Source organism: Lolium rigidum, chromosome 6, assembly GCF_022539505.1.
Source record: "Lolium rigidum isolate FL_2022 chromosome 6, APGP_CSIRO_Lrig_0.1, whole genome shotgun sequence".
Taxonomy (NCBI): Eukaryota; Viridiplantae; Streptophyta; class Magnoliopsida; order Poales; family Poaceae; genus Lolium; species Lolium rigidum.
This window is the reverse complement of record NC_061513.1, coordinates 222,999,504-223,016,768: the sequence shown is the minus strand read 5'-3', so window position 1 is coordinate 223,016,768 and position 17,265 is coordinate 222,999,504. Positions and strand designations below refer to the sequence as shown.

At 52.5% G+C, this 17,265-nt stretch overlaps 1 protein-coding gene across 1 annotated transcript in view; it reads right to left on the bottom strand.

Moving 5' to 3' along the window:
- The window catches only part of LOC124663790, a 38,778-nt gene extending 22,258 nt beyond the window's left edge, over window positions 1-16,520 (bottom strand). The window contains exon 1 of the mRNA XM_047201452.1: window positions 16,292-16,520. Coding sequence (XP_047057408.1) covers window positions 16,292-16,520 — 229 coding nt within the window. The remainder of the gene's footprint in view (window positions 1-16,291) is intronic.
- Window positions 16,521-17,265: the final 745 nt, after the last annotated feature.

The following is a 17,265-nucleotide window of genomic DNA, read 5'->3' as shown; positions in this document are numbered from 1 at the left end:
CGGCTCCGGGGGCACCTGAGTGGATAAAACACGAGGATATGCAGTAGAAGCGTCTCATCCTTTGATGATGGGTATTGGAGCATGGGGGCCGATACACAAGTCGGCCGAAAATTCAAAAAAATTCGAGCATAGCCGATGTGCAGACATCGACTTAAGAATCAATGGAGCAGGGGGTGGATTTTCCCTTCAAGGACCCCTAGTTCCCATTCGCAAGTCTCCAAGATCGGCAGCATAAACGTACAAGTCAGGGTAGGGGTGAGCCTAACGAAGGGAACATATCTCTTCCAAGACCAGGAGAACCGCCGATGACGAGGCCATCGGGAGGGCGTCAGAAATGCGGGGACACCTTCACCGGAAGATTGCTGCAGCCTGCCGAAGATAATGAGCCGATCTGGTCAACAAGGCGCAAGGATTGAACTGAAGAAGCTCGGGGGCGGTTGCCCTGAAGGATCCTTTGCTACGGAAGCCGATTTTGTTGATTCGGCGACAAGCCCGGGGCTCTGTCGTGGACACCGCACTGAAAGCTGGTAGATGGGCCGGTTAGATTCATGATCAGGATTAACGATCCTTTTTGAGGTGTGTCATGATGCAGAGCCGATGCACGATCATCGACCTTAGTACAAGTGCGCAAAGTTGCCAGGTCGCCGGTTCGGCGATCTTGTCGGAGGAATGTTGGCATGCAAATCAGCCGTGACCATGGAGGCTGTGGGTAATCATCCACCGTATCGGCTGTCAACGGAAGAAAGGTGATCGGCTGGTGGCCCTGCAGGGATAGCTCTCTTGGACGTGATTGAGCCCGCCCAGAAATATCAATGATGCGGGGAACCGATTTGTTGGAATCGGTAGATGCGGCACCACAGTTGGAAGCTGGTGATGGTCCATTCTTTATCCTCGCCTTGGCTGAGGCTCGGGGGGCAGCTCACCCTCGAAGGTTTAGCCGATTTTGTCGAAATCGGCTCACTCTTCATAACAAACTCGTTCGAAAGACAGTGGATTGTTGCAGAGGGAAGCTGCCGGAGCTAAGCGAGCGGAATTCGGAGAGGATAATGCGGCAAGAGAATGTCTGAAATTAATAAGGAAACCGGACATTATTTCAGGAGTTTTGCCGCTAGGTTTAACATGCCATCTTGAGAGATCTGCATTTGCAAGTCCTAGGATTTGCGCGATTGTGGTTTGACCTTGTTCGACAAGGAGTTTGGGTCCGGGTGGATCCATGTCGAAATTTATCGTGAGGAACCGACGCGCTGCCATCGGCTTATTGGGCATTGACCAGATTGACGATCGGCGGAATCAGTACGAAGGACAATCGGCTAAATTATCCTAGAGGAAATCGGCAAAATCGAATTGGGGAATTTCTTCATTGATGTGCCAGATTTCTTACACCGAAGAGCTGATTGCTCTCAAAAGGGAGTGCTAAGGGGATACATTGCCCCGTCTACTGCTACTCGATCCTAGCTAGGGGTCCCTATCTACGGGCTGTTACAGCCCTCGTCATCGCCTTCATCGCCGCCGTCGGAGCTGCTCCCGGCCGGCTCGTCGTCGGCCGGCTCCGGCCGGCCGCCGGCGGGACCTTCGTTGTCCTCATCCTCCTCGTCGTCGTCGTCGCCGGCACTTGTCGAAGTCGCTCGGATTCCCCGGCCGGGGGCAATGGCGCTTGGCCGGCGGCTCGTCGGGGAGGCTGTCGTCGTCATCCTCCTCCTCTTCCTCCTCCTTCACCTCTTCGGAGGTGGTGAAGTCTCGCCCGGGAGAAGCGATCGTCATCGCTTTCCTCCTCCGGTTCCCGTCGGCAAGGAAGCGGAGGTCGCTCTCCCCGTCGGTCGGGGATTTGTCATCCTCGGACCAGACGGAGGAGTCGTGGTCCTCTTTGTCCCATGCCGTTGGGGCGAGGATGTCGTACGCCGCCTGCGTACCCCACGAGGGCGTCGACTCCCGGATGGGAGAGGACACGTGGGAAAGATCCGATGAAGAAGAAGAGGAAGAGGAAGAAGGCATGGTTGCAGAAGAGGGTTTTTTGGAGTGCTAACGCGGGAGGGGAGAAGAGGAGAACTGTTCGATGCGGTTAAATAAAAGGAGATGGGGGTTTTAATTTTCGAGCAGTTGTCGAGGACATGGTGCCAAAACTGTCAAATCGTGCGAGAAAGTTGGGAAGGCAAGTCGTCATGATGAAGCATGCTCGCGACAGGTTCTGCTCTGCCGTGACATGACCCCTCAGAGAAAAAAAAGGGTGGTTTTGAAATTATCATTACCAAAACCAGGGGGGCATGTGTTATCACCAGATTTTGGCTAAATCAGGAGGTGGGCCGCGATCAAGATGGGCTTGGAAGATTACACATGGAAGATCTATGAAGCGGCCTTGCACGGAGAATTTGGGCTAGGTTGCCCGTGTATCTTTAATTATAGTAGATTGTATCTAGATTAAAAGTTAGAGTTTATCTCGTGCACGGTTTAGTGCACGCCCACATTAGAAAGTCCGCTGGACTATAAATATGTACCTAGGGTTTATGGAATAAACAACAACCAACGTTCAACCACAAACAAATCTCGGCGCATCGCCAACTCCTTCGTCTCGAGGGTTTCTACCGGTAAGCATCATGCTGCCTAGATCGCATCTTGCGATCTAGGCAGCACAAGCCTGCCTACGTTGTTCATGCGTTGCTCGTACTGAAGCCTTTTTGATGGAGAGCAACGTAGTTATCTTAGCCATGTTAGGGTTAGCATTGTTCTTCATATTACATGCTTTCGTAGTGCAACCCTTGTATGTCTAGCCACCCTTACACCTATCTTAGGTGTAGGGGCGGCACCCGCTTGATCATAGTTTAGTAGATCTGATCCGTTACGATTGCTCCTTGTTCTACAAGGATTAGTTTAATATCTGCAATAGTTAGGCCTTACAAAGGGGGGGAGGATCCAGCGGCACGTAGGGTGTCGTTCGTTGGCCCTAAGCAGGATGTTCCGAGGATCAACCTCGTGTTGGTTTTAGGCCTTGTTTAGGATCGGCTTACGATCACCGTGCGTGGCCGCGAGGCCCAACCTGGAGTAGGACGATCCGATTATGCGGTGAAAACCCTAGATCGTCGTAGATCTCATTAGCTTTACCTTGATCAAGTAGGACCACCATATATTCGGACACCCCGTCTGAATCATGGGTGGATCGGCTCTTTGAGCCGATTCACGGGATAACTCGAGAGCCGATCGAGGCTCGTATTTAATGTTTACGTGTCCGCCTCGCAGGAAACTAAGCGAGGCATCATCCACACCTTCCTGACCAGGTATAGATCAGGTGGCACACCCTTGTGATAAACATCGGCGCGTGCGACCAGGAGGCTTTGCGGGCCGTCGCTCTGAGGGACTGGGGCCAGCCGCAGCCCTAGTTGTTCCCGGCTCTACCGTGTTGACCGTCTCTGCCCGCCAGGGGGTTTCTGACGTCAACAAACATCACTTCCTCGGAAACCGTAGTGGCATTAAATCTCCACTATACCCCTTTTATTTAACCGTATCAAGCAGTTTGCTTCTTCATCCCCTCCTCATCCTCTGTTCCTCTGTAGTACTCGAAAAACCCTTCTTCCACCATGGACTCCTCCTCCTCTTCCTCCTCCGGTCTTTCCTACCGGTCTTCCTCCTCCCGCGAGTCGACGCGGAGGATATACGCGCCCGGAGCGATGGGACGAGGCGGGCCCGGGACTTCTCCGTCTGGTCAGAGGATGATGAATCCCTGACCGATGGGGAGGACAACCTTCACCTCCTCATTGATGGGGATTCGGAGGAGGAGGACGACGATGATGCTCTCTGGGGCGAAGACATCTCTTCCGATGAGGAGGATGAAGAAGTGGAGGAGGACACCTCCTCCGACGAGTACCCGCCGATGAAGCGCTTCCGCGCCGGGTCGGATGATGATGACGATGACGAGGAGGAGCACGGGGCCTCTGCCGAAGGTTACGGCAACAGTGACGAGGAGCCCGCCGGCAGCAGTGCCAACGGCAGCCACGACATCACCGACGAGGGCAGCAACGGCCCTTAAACTAGGACTAGTAGCATAGGGCTAGTAGTAGTAGTGCATTAGGCATCGGATGATCCTTTTGAGAGTCATCGGCTCTTTCTTGTAAAGCCGTTCCTTTGAATCAACAAGAACTGTTCTTCCAATTTGACTCTCTATTTATCCAATTTCAAGTCTTCTATTTGCCGCACCAAGAACCGATAGCAACGTATCGGACTTTTCGCCTCAAACGCCCATGAAGCCAGACTCAAATACCAATTCAGACAGTCATCCAAGCACTCTCAGACTGTAATTTAATATCTGACCATAATACTTTGCAACCCTAAAGCCGATGGCTGTTCATCGGCTATTTTGAAAATCCAGTCTCCTTCAGGTTAGATAGTTTTGCCGATGACGTCCCTTCATCTCCTTGCAGCAACAGGACGGTCCAGACCCTGTAGGTGAGGACGGCTCCCCTTTCAGATTCCTCCCAACAGCTCCGGTGGTCCTCTTTTGCAAAATCCCACCACCTTTGAAGAAGGTTGTGATGCAGAGTCAGCCGATGACACCTAAATCAGCTTCAAAAAGCAGAGTGTCTACTAGGTCAGCTGCCCCCCGAGCCTCAGTCAATGCGAGAACAGCGGTGAGGAAAGTAGCTGCCAGGAAGACTCTGAGGCGCCAAAACCTTACTCCATCTCAAGAAGGCTTGCACGTAAGTTCCGCCCATGCTTTGGCTGATTTCATTCATCCTTCCAGGCTTCTGCAGCATACTCGTAGTTCTTCTACAAACCTCGACTACCGTTTCCCAAACTCCCATTAGAGCGGGGCAGGGCAGCCTACGCACAGAGGGCCGATGCATCAAGAAAGCCCGCAAGGAACCGCAAGCCTCTCCATTTGCAGATTGATGACACCTCCAATGGGGAAGTCGAGGAGGTACCCATGCCATCCGCCACTCTGGCCCTAGCAACTTCTACGAGTGTAGTTGAGAAGGTAGCCAACTTGGCCAAACCGACGACAGAAACACCAGAGCCGATCATCTCTTCTTCCGTTGAAAGCCGATATTGCAGACCAATGCCAACGGCTTAATGAGCAACAGGCTGCCTTGGACGTCACAACTGACACATCTGACAGCACTGCTGAACTGGCGACCCTGCGCAAAGGGTTGAAGGTCCTTGAAGAGAAGGTCCGAGCAACAAAAACAGCTCATTGAAGCTGAGGAAGCTCTCATCGTTTACTCCCTCGAGGAAGCAGAAGGCCTCGAAGCTGAACTGAAGACCGACTGGGCCGAAACCCGTTCCTTGAACACGCAGCTGGTAGATCCGGTGTAATTTGTACTAGAGTCGATAACTGTGCATCGGCTGTACATTAGAATTTTTTTTACTGGCCGATTTTTCTATCGGCCCCCAATATTTTACTGCACATGTATCGCACATGTTCCTCTGATTAGGTGCCCCCCCGAGCCGAATCTGTCAGGTAACTGCAGATATCGGCTCTGTAGTTAGCCAAGGTACTGTACTTGAACATCGGCACCGTCAGGACCAATGTTGACTTCTTCCAGCTCGTCAGCCGACGTAAACCTGTACCCCCGCTTTCCGCCGCCCGTTAGATCGACGTTGAACACGGGCAGAACGTATGGTGAGGATAATTTTGGCCGATTGCTGGAATCAGCCTCCATGTTGGTCGAATTGCTCCATGAAGGTTTACATCTTGGTCTTGCTTCAGTATAACTACGTGACATGCTTGAGACGAGATTATCCCTTTTTATTTTTTGGGGCCGATCACAAGGATCGGCCTTGCCATGTTCGTCCACAGATTTTGCTCTTGCTACACGGACAGGCCGGTGGATAAGATCAGCCTCACCCCGTTTTTCATCACGTCGATGCGCTCGCAGTCGTCCAAAGTGATGCCTGAGAGTGGCTCTTGGCCTGCCGTCTCCCAAACGTTCATGCCAGTCGTTGAAATCTCGGCTGAGTCATCTGCGTGGACGACCTCTACTTCATCTCCATCCCACCGTATTAAACATTGGTGCATCGTGGATGGAATGCAACAGTTGGCGTGGATACAATCTCTCCCTAGCAGGACAGCATAGGTGCTCTTGCTGTCGACAATGAAGAACGTCGTAGGGATGGTTTTTCTCCCTATGGTCAGATCCACGTTCAGAACACCTTGCGCTTCAGATGCTTGGCCGTTGAAATCGCTCAGTGTAACGTTGGTCTTGATCAGATCCGAGCTAGAGCGTCCCAACCGACGTAGCATGGAGTATGACATAATGTTGACTGCCGCTCCGGTGTCCACCAGCATCTTGTTGATAGGCTGCCCATTGATATAACCTCGTATGTACGGGGCCTTCGGTGTACGTAGCTTCTTTCTCGTGGCTTCTCAAAGATAACGGCCGTGGGCCGCAGGTCAAGTTGTGCCGGTGGTGCTTCGTCCAATCCTAGAGCACAAAACTCCGACTTGGAAGGATGAACACCATGTTTGTGCCAGCCCGATGTCTCGTCACCGGCTTTCCTTTGTTTGGGACGCCACTCTTTCTTTTGTGGTCGACCTTCTTCGTCCGTAGTTCGCTGAATTTTCGCGGCCGGATCAGGCCGCGCCTTCCTTAACGTATGCGGGTATAACCTTTCAGCTTCCTCCAAACCACGTAGCCGCTGAACCCTACGCTTTTGGGAACGGCTGAGTCCATCAGGGCACCACCTTGGCCGGTGGTACTTATCTTCTTCTTCTTCATCGTCGTCTTCCAACTCCTCGAGATCTTCCACCCGAGAGGACTCGGCGTACTTGTTCCGAGATGGGAGCGGCCCTAGACATTTGAATACTGACACGTCTCCTGCACCCTTCTTCTTCTCTCTACATTCTACGGCGATTGCCGATTGTAGGCAATCGGCTCATTCTCGAATCCCAACGAGTGTCGAAGAAGGGACAGTCCCAGTGCCTATCCACGTCGTCTTGTTCTCTTGACTTCTCCTTGGCATGGCGCTCATATCTCTCCTCGTCGCGATCATGCCGGCGGTCTCTCCTGGCGTCTCTGCTAGCCAGACGATCTCTTTCGTCGTCATCGTCATATCGCCGGCGTTGGTCGTATTGACTCACGTATTTGTTGAGGAGGTGATCAGAGAGAGGTCGCTGATATCGCACATTCTTCACTTCTCCCTCTGTGACGTAGCGCTTGCCATCGTGCCGGAGCCGATCGCGTGGAACGGCTTCCTCTTTGTCCTTGTTATGCGAGCAGCTTCCCTCGTCTCTATCCTTACCAGAGTGGTGCCCAGGTCCTACCATGTTGATGCTGAACGAGAAACCTGGCTGGCACCTCCCAGGGTAAGAGCACTCCACCATGTTAACGGCGGGGAAGGGGTGCTGTTGGGGGGATGACCCCCGGTATGCCAAAGGCATGCCAAACCAGATGGTTTGAGCCATCACGATACCGGTTTGATGTTCGTACCGGAACATACAGATAAGGAATCAGCTAAGTGAGGCTAAGCCGGTATCCCCAAGAGGGGTATGCCGGAACCGGGTAAGAAGATACCGGGCTACCGGAAAGAAGAGCATGTCGGCAGGACTGGTCAAAGATCCTCTCCAGAGCTAGAAGACAAAGATGAGCTAAGCAAAGTAGCTTTAAACGAAGGGCTGACGATAAAGGGAAGGATGACGGTCAAAGAAGCCGGAGGACGTCAGCATCCCTGATTAAAGAGGACTCCGGTGTCATCTATGATTAAAGTAGCTTTATAAAGTAGTTTGTCTAGTCAAAGATGCCATTAGGGTTTCTTGCCTTGTAAGCCACCCTCTCCCCTATATAAGGAGAGGGGCAGCCCTTCTCACGGGCACGCACGAAGAGAGCTAGGGTTAGAAGAACACCTGTACTCGAGAAACTTGTAACCTGTTGAGATCAATAGAGAAGATGATCTAGAGCGAGTTCTTCCTTATGTCTTTCTTCTTCAACCTCTAGCCTTGGCTAAGTTCTTGAGGAAACCATCCGGAAGTTCATCCCATCTAATCACGAACCCTCCCCCGAATCCTCTTGCGTCCATTCGGCCCCAACTTAAGCCATACTATGGCATCTGTCTGTTCACCACGACGACAGTTGGCGCCCACCGTGGGGCATGAAGTGGCGCTTGCTGGAGTGCACATTCGGGCGGGCATCCTCGAGGTCGCCGGCGAGCGGACAGTGTCTGCGCTCGTCCAGCGCTTCTACTCCAACGACTTCATCAACGACAACGCGGGCTGCTTCGCCAACGGCGGCATCTTCCCCAAGAACGGCCGCATCATCGAGTTCGGCAGCCACCGCGTCTACTTCGGCACCGTCCCCGTGCGCCAGCGCCTCTCGCCGGTGCTGGTAGCACCGGACCCGCCAAGGTGGCTTTGTGCTGGCCGCGCCGCCGGCAGCGTCGAGGTAATGATGGCTGGCGCAGCCGGCGCGGGCAAGGAGGCTGCGGACGAAGGTGCTGGTCGTGCGGCTTCGACCCGTGCGGCCAAGCCACCGCTGGAGCGCGACACCGGAGCACCGGGAGCGTCTTCCGCACCACCGGCAACACCTCTCCAGGCGGCGATGAACGTGCTGGCAACGCCCATCGCGCGGAACATCGACCCGGCAGCGGCTCGGGCGAGCCTGGAGGCGCGGCGCCGGAAGCTGCTCGCGAACGGCGCCGACATCATCCGGGCGCAGCGCGAGCTGAACCTAACCCTACGTGAGTACAACGCTGCCCATGGCTTTGCTTCTGTTAGCGCTCATGCTGCTAGGATACCGGAGAACCGGCTTAAGGCTCGCAATCTAGATCAGGATTTGCGTAAGGAAGTTCTTACCGGCAAGAGTACCTCTGCATCTGCTGGCATCGTAGAGAAACCTAAGTACAGTAGCCCGAATAAGACCATAAAAGCTGCTAAGGCTGCTGTAGAGCTGTGTGATTCGCTTACCGGTGATGCTCTGGCAAAACAGCAAGAGCGTGTTAGAGAGCTGCTAGACACTATCGAAGCGACAGAAACGTCGAGCAGGCTGGCTAAGCTCGAACAAGGTCGTGGCCTCAAAATCCGCGCGTTCAACAAAGAATGCCGGAAGCAAGTCCCATGGGCAGGCCTCTTCCCCCCATCCGGACAGAAGAAGAGAAAAAGAGGTGAACGCACAGCAGATGATTGTGTACGATCCGGTCCTTGCCGGAAAACAGCAAGCCGGGCAACACGATGCCGGTAGAAAAAGCCAAGGGGCAGATCGAGGCTACGCCAAAGGAGGCTATGCCGGAAACAATCATGCCGGTAGACACGAAACCGGGCAAAACTATCCGGCTGCAAGGGCAGCGTATGATGATGAGGAAATGCCTCCACCAAGGTACCGGCAGGCGAGGGCCGCGGTACCGGAACGTTACGATGAAGCTGATTCAACAAGACTCACGACTTACCGGAACCCTTTGGGAGAACGCTTGGGGGAAAGAAACTTGCCGGAACGGGATGCGAGGCACCGTCTGGATAGAGTGTACCTGTCTGAAATGATTGAGGCAGAGGGTCCTCCGGGTCCAAAATGCTTTGGCCCAAGGATCATGAAAGAGCAACCACCAGTTCGCAACTTTCAGTTGCCCCGTGACACTAATACATACGATGGCACCACTAAGCCGGAAGACTGGCTCGCGGATTATGTGACCGCGGTATACGTTGCCGGTGGCGGAGGTTGTATAGCCGGAGGAGGAAACCGGCGTTGGGCTGTAAGAATCGTGCCAACGTTCCTGGTGGGACCGGCGAGAATCTGGCTGAACAATTTGCCGGAAGGAAGCATAAATGCTGGTTGGACTTTGAGGAAGCTTTTGTGAGCAACTTCAGCAGCACCTACAGAAGGCCAAACAGGCCTCAGCAGCTCGCTTTGTGCGTGCAGCGCCCGCAAGAAACAGACCGGGATTACCTGACCCGGTGGAACTCCACTAGAAACTCTTGTGAAGGAGTGATAGAAGCACATGCCATTGCTTGGTTTAGCCAAGGATGCAGGCGAGGTTCGCCTTTGTGGCAAAGGCTGCAGAGGAACATGCCAACAATGTTGGCGGAGATGATGCGAGTGGCGGAAAACTATGCGTTGGGAGACCCAATGCAACCGGCGATACAAGCTGAGCCGGAACAATCAAACCCGCCTCAGCAGCAATACCGGGATAACCGGAACAACAAAAGAAGGGAAGATTTCCCGGATCGAAGGTATGGCTCGCAGCAAGTTGCTGCTGTGCAAGAAAACTCTGATGCCAGCGGCAGCCAGAGGCAGAGAACCGGATCGCAGCCATGGGCAGGTCCTAAGAAGCAGTGGGTCGAAAAGAAACCCTGGGACCGGAAAAATAACTGGCAAGAACCCTCAAAATACACCATGGAAGCCGCCATGGATCAGCCTTGCCGGTGGCACACGCCGAATCCGGCTCACCCGTCAAACCACTTGACAAAAGATTGTACCTGGACCAAGTACTTGATGCAAAAGGGAGCGGTGAAAGACGCCCAAGGACAAGGGGGCAATGCAATGATGGCACCACCACAAGATATGCCGCGCCAACAACAGCTACCACCGCCACCACCGCTTACCGGGGCAAATGCTTTACCGGTACAGCCTCAGCCAAACAGGCAGCAGCACTATCAGCAAGTCAATCAGGTGGGAGAGGGCCACGGCCAACCACCTCCACCGGCACCCTTGGGCCGGAATGTTTATGAGGATCCAGATGTGTGCTGTGTCGTGTTCGTCACCGAGCCGACAGACAAGCAAAGCCTGCGCCGTCGTTCCATGGAGGTAAACGCGGTGATGCCGGCAGTGCCAAAATACATGCTGTGGTCAGATCAGGAACTCACATGGTCATACCGGGACCACCCCAAAATCATGCCAAATCCGGGTGGCTACGCTCTCGTGGTGGACCCAATCATGAAGGGGCCAACGACTCGTGTCAAGTTCAGCAAGGTGCTGATAGACAATGGAAGCAACATAAACATAATGTACCGGCACACCATGCATATGCTGGGCATAACAGAAAACATGCTTCAGCCAACTCATACGACGTTCCACGGGATCGTTCCGGGGTTGTCCTGCGCACCGGTTGGAAAAGTCCGGGTGGATGTGTCGTTTGGAGGACGTGACAATTGCCGGGTTGAAAACCTTGAGTTCGAAGTGGTGGACTTAGATAGTCCGTACCATGCATTGCTGGGGAGGCCGGCATTGGCAGCCTTCATGGCCTCGACCCACACGGCATATCTCAAGATGAAGATGCCGGCGCCTCGTGGACCCTTGACCGTGGTGGGGAACTACAAAGTCTCACTGGAAACAGCATCTGCCGGATCGAACCTAGCGGAATCGCTGGTGATCGCGGAGGAAAAAAGAAGGATGCAAACTGCAGTTGCACTGGCTCAGTCTTCACAATTGAGCTTAGCGGCAATGAGTGCGAGTCTGAGCGCTCCAGCGTTCAAGCCGACAAAGGAAACAAAGGACATAGTGCTGGACCCGGCTTTCCCTGAGCGTACCATTCGTATCGGTGCCGGTCTCAGTGAGGCATAGTAAAGCGCGCTCGTCAGCTTCCTCCGTGAGAATCGGAATATCTTTGCCTCGGTCTTCGATGACTTGGTAGGTGTTCCGAGGGAGCTGGCTGAGCACTCTCTAAACGTCCGGAAGGATGCCAAGCCGGTGCGTCAACCACTGCGCCGGTTCGCTGAGGATAGGAGGAAGATTATTGGAGAAGAGGTAACGAAGCTGTTAGTTGCCGGTTTCATTGTGGAAGTCACGCATACCGAGTGGCTGGCCAATCCGGTGATGGTCGAAAAGAAGAAAGATGAGAACCTGGAGGCAAAAGCTCCAAAGGTGTGGCGCATGTGCATCGACTACACCAACCTCAACAAGGCTTGCCCAAGAGATCCTTTTCCTCTACCACGGATCGATCAAGTGATTGATTCCACTGCTGGGTGTGAGTTGTTGTCTTTCCTGGATGCTTATTCCGGCTTCCACCAAATCCCCTTGAAAAAGGAAGATCAAATAAAAACTGCGTTCATTACCCCGCACAGGGCTTATTGCTATATCACTATGCCTTTTGGTTTGCGCAACGCTGGTGCAACGTACCAGCGCTGTATGCAAAAATGCTTGTTTGATCAAATTGGAAAGAATGTGCAGGTGTATGTGGATGACATTGTAGTAAAAACTAAGATAAAAGATACCCTAATTGACGATATCCGGCAAACGTTTGATAATCTAAGAAGGTTCCGGATGAAACTTAATCCGGCAAAATGTACCTTCGGGGTCCCTGCCGGCAAGCTGCTGGGCTTCCTCGTCTCAAGCCGGGGCATTGAGGTCAATCCGGTAAAGATCCGGGCAATTGAGAAAATGACGATACCGCAAGATCTTAAGGACGTGCAAAAGTTTACCGGAAGCTTAGCATCGCTGAGCCGGTTCATAAGCAGGTTAGGGGAAAAGGCCTTGCCACTTTATGCTTTGATGAAAAAATCCGATAAGTTCGTCTGGACCCCTCAGGCAGACGCGGCATTTAAAGAACTGAAAACAATGCTAGCCACCGCGCCGATATTGGCTTCGCCGTTGGAAAGAGAACCCATGTTGCTATACATAGCAGCAACCAACCAGGTCGTGAGTGTTGTTGTGGTAGTAGAAAGAGAAGAGGAAGGAAAAACCGTCCAGAGGCCGGTATACTACCTGAGCGAGGTGCTCTCCCTCTCAAAACAAAATTACCCGCACTTCCAGAAAATGACCTATGGCGTGTTCATGGCCGCCACAAAGCTCAAACACTACTTTGAGGAACATCCTATGAAGGTGGTGAGTGAAGCACCCATCTCCGATATCATGTGCAACAAAGATGCTAGCGGCAGGATTGCGAAGTGGGCAATACAGATATCACCGTATGTGCCGATGTATGAAAGAAGAGACGCCATCAAATCGCAAGCTTTAGCTGATTTCTTGGTTGATTGGGCGGAAATGCAGTACAAACCCCCGGATCAAAGAATGGAATACTGGAAGATGCACTTTGACGGATCCAAGCTCAAAGAGGGTCTAGGTGCCGGTGTGGTGCTAACCTCACCAAAGGGAGATCATCTCCGGTATGTTTTACAAGTACATTTCAGGGCATCAAACAATGTCGCTGAATACGAGGCTTTGATCCATGGGCTTAAGGTCGCAAAAGAAATCGGTGCACACCGGATCATTTGCTATGGAGACTCAGATCTTGTGGTACAACAGTGTTCCGGAGACTGGGACGCAAAAGATGCCAACATGGCCTCGTACCGGTTTCACGTGCAAAAGATTGCCGGTTTCTTCGAAGGGTGCGAGTTTCACCATGTACCGCGTGCGGAAAATGAAGCTGCGGATGCTTTGTCCAAGCTGGGCTCGTCCAGGCAAGAAATTCCTCCCGGAATAGCCTTGGCACACTTAAGAGTACCATCAATCAAGCCGAGTCCGGAGTCGGAATCAATTTTTGTACCGGAGTCACACATTGTACCAATGGATATCGACGAAGGAAACCCGGGGACTGTTCCGGTAAACTCGGGGACTGTCCCGGTAAGATCGGCCGCTGCTGCGCCGGTACCGGAAGAAACAATGCTGGTGGATAACATGGACATAGACGTACCGGTGTTCCTAGTTCGAGAGACACCATCATGGGTTGAACCTATTAAGGAATTTCTGGTTAACGGCACCTTGCCGGTTGACGAAAATGAATCAAGAAGGATCCAAAGGAGGTCCAAAGCTTACACCATCATTAATGGAGAGATGTACAAGAGAAGTGTTACCGGTGTCCTCCAGAGATGTGTGGAACCGGAAGAAGGAAAGGAAATGCTCGAGGAGATTCACCGAGGAGAGTGTGGGCATCACGCTTCGTCAAGAGCGCTGGTGGCAAAAGTGTTCCGGTATGGGTTCTATTGGCCAATGGCTTTGGAAAACGTGGAGGATCTAGTAAGAAAATGCAAAGGGTGCCAGAGGTACGCCAAGCAAAATCATACCCCAGCCTCCGGCCTAAAAGCAATACCATTAACTTGGCCGTTTGCCGTTTGGTGCCTAGACATGGTGGGCCCATTCAAAAAAGCAAGGGAAAATATGACCCACATCTTGGTTATGGTAGACAAATTCACCAAGTGGCTAGAAGTGAAACCCATTGCAAAGTGTGATGGGCGCACAACGGTGAAATTCTTGAAAGATGTCATTTTGCGGTATGGATACCCACATAGCATTATCACGGACAATGGCACAAACTTTGCTCAAGGTGAGTTCAAAAGATTTTGTGAGGACAACAATATCCGGTTGGATTTGTGCTCAGTCGCACACCCGCAAGGCAATGGCCAAGTTGAAAGGACAAACGCTTTGGTGCTTTCCGGTATCAAACCAAGACTCATCGATGCGGTGGAAAAATCGCCGGGGTGTTGGCTCGATGAGCTACCGTCAGTACTGTGGAGTATAAGAACAACTCCAAACCGGTCTGCCGGATACACTCCATTTTTCATGGTTTATGGAGCAGAAGCGGTCATACCAACCGACATTCTCCATGATTCACCAAGGGTGCAACTCATAACGAAGAAGAGGTAAAGGAGGCTCGAGAAAACGAAGTGGACTTGCTAGAAGAAGCAAGAGAATTAGCCTTGGCAAGAACAGCCATTTACTAGCAAAACCTCAGACGCTATCACAGCCGGAAGGTTAACCCGAGAGTGTTCCGGGAAGGAGACCTGGTGCTACGCCTAGTGTAGCGCACTGAGGGCCGGCACAAGCTTTCCTCTCCGTGGGAAGGGCCTTTCATTGTGAGCAAGGCTCTCCACAATGATGCCTACTACCTAATTGATGCACATGAATGGAAGAAAGGAAAGGCGGACAGGTCCGGAGAGGAAACCAAGCGTCCATGGAATGTAGCTTTGTTGCGTCCTTTCTACTCTTGAAGTTGTGGTGTAAGAAGTTCCTTTTTGTACCTTATTTGCTATAAATAAAAGATGTCGGAACCTCGAATGAGTCTCGGGGACTACCCCACTAAGGTTGCATGTAACTTGTCTATTTTTTCAGTTTACCGGTTGCTTATTGAACGTTTTTTCTTTCCGGTTTAGTAGTGTGATAAACTCTACCGGAGTCTTCGACTCTGCTGCTGTCCGCAACCCGGCTTCATGGCAAGCAAGATAAACCGGTAGGGGATAAGCACATGAACTGCGAAGAGGGAGAGCGGGAAAGAACAATCCGGAAAATTTAACTAACCCCGGTTATACCGGTTTTTTGCAAAAATTTCGAGTTATTTCTAAGTTCAAGAAAATGCTTGCTTGGTAAAAGAACTTTGTGCTCATACGCCAAAAATGCCCAGAGAAGGTAGGCAGAGCCAAAGCAAAAGAGCCAAGTGTGCATCGGATTGGATGCGGAAACAATTTCGGAATCATTGCAGTGCAAGACAAAAATCAAAACGATAAGCAAAGTGCTAAGTAGCGAACCAACATAACTTAATAAGTTACCGGTGTGCAAGACACCGGCATAAACTATAGCACCACAAACCACAAGCATAAGTTTTATCTTACATCATAAACCCCGGCATACCTGGGGCGAATTTAACAAGTCTGTTATCAAGCGAGCAGGGGCAAACAAGTCATTCAGGCAGCGGGAGCATCAGGTGGAGCAGCACCGGTCTCGGGGGCTTCAGGGGGGGGGCAGTGCTGGCCTCGGGAGCCTCCAGCGGCACGTCCTCAGCATCTTCATCATCACCTCCGTCTTCTTCTTCCTCATCGCTGAGGTAGTCCTTGACATCGGGAGGAGGAGGGATGAAGGTGCGCATTTCAGCGTACTCCGCGATGTGGTACGCGCGATCCTGCCGCTTAGCGGTAAGGACCGGGTCCAAGTCGGTGGGAGCTCCTTCGCGCACGCCAATGAGGGCATCCAGGTCCAGCTCCGGGTACCAGGAGCAGGCAACGCGAAGCGCTGAGTCTGCTCCGGCACGGGCAGCAGAGCACTGCCACTCGCGAATCCGGCGCCCTGCTTCCTTCAGCCGGTTGGCAGTGAGGGTGGCGTTGGCCGGCATGGCTTCCCCAGGCCACAACACCTTGAAGATCTGGATAGCAGCATCCGGTAGATCGACAAGGGTGCGGTCCACTGAGCGCATGTGTTGGACTCGAGCAGAGAGGGCGACCAGATAGTCGTACCCGTCCCAGTGCGCGTCCATATTGGGAAATTCCCGCGCCACCCGGTCCTCCATCACCTTCTTCACGGCGTGTGCCTGGGAGTCCGGGAAGTGTTCTACAGAAAGAGGGAAAGAGCATAAGCACAAGACACCGGGAAAAATCTGCCGGAAGAAAAAGGAACGCGGATGCATTTTCAAGAAGAGAAAGCTTATAAGCAAAAGGAGGGACAAGACAAGGGCTTACGGAGAGCCAGCGCGTCGATCTGCATAACCAACCGATCGTATTCTCTGTGATCAGTGGTCAGGACTTCAATATGGTGCTCCGCTGCCTTCCGCGCTTTCCGTTCCTCCTCTAGCTCCGTCCTCAGCACCATGTTGGAGTTCGTGGAATCTTCCACGACCTCCGCCAGCTTGGTCTCGGCTGCAGCCTGGGCATCCTTCAGGGCTTGGTCATGCTGGAGCGCAGATTGCATAGCTTGTTCCTTCAGCTCCCTCGAGGCGGTCTTCTGGGCGTCCAGTGCCTCGTGATGCTCCTTGATGAGCTGCTCTTTTTCGCCTAGGTACCGGAAAGAAAGGTGTTAGCGAGTGACAACTGATAAAAAGAAAAAAAGAACGGGTCAACCAGAAAAGAAAGGGTGATACCTTGAAGCGCGGCAATCTGGACCCTGAGAGCATCGATGGTAGCTTCCGGAACAACTGTTGAACAAAAGACGCGTAAGTGCTAAAGAAGAAAAGTTTCCGGTAAAAAGATGCCGGAAGAAGAGGAAGGAAACAAACCCTGGCAGTGGCTGTGAGCCTCGGCAAGGTCCCGATGCTCCCACAGAAGCTCCTCGAAGAGCTGCTTCCGGGCATCAGCGGTGCTCTGTTCAAAGAAAGATAATTGTGAGAAAGAAAGAGACAAAGATCTTAACCCGAAACTCGGGGACTGGCTATGCCGGTTTCGCGCGTTTCTAGTTGAATTTCGCGCTAAGAGCAAAGATCTTAACCCGAAACTCGGGGACTGGCTATGCCGGTTTCGCGCGTTTCTAGTTGAATTTCGCGCTAAGAGCAAAGATCTTAACCCGAAACTCGGGGACTGGCTATGCCGGTTTCGCGCGTTTCTAAGTAAGTTTCGCGCTAAGAGCTATGCTCTCAACACGAAACTCGGGGACTGGGAGGATAGACAAGATCCGGAAAGAAAGAAAACCGACATCAACAAAAAGTACAAGAAGGTTGGAG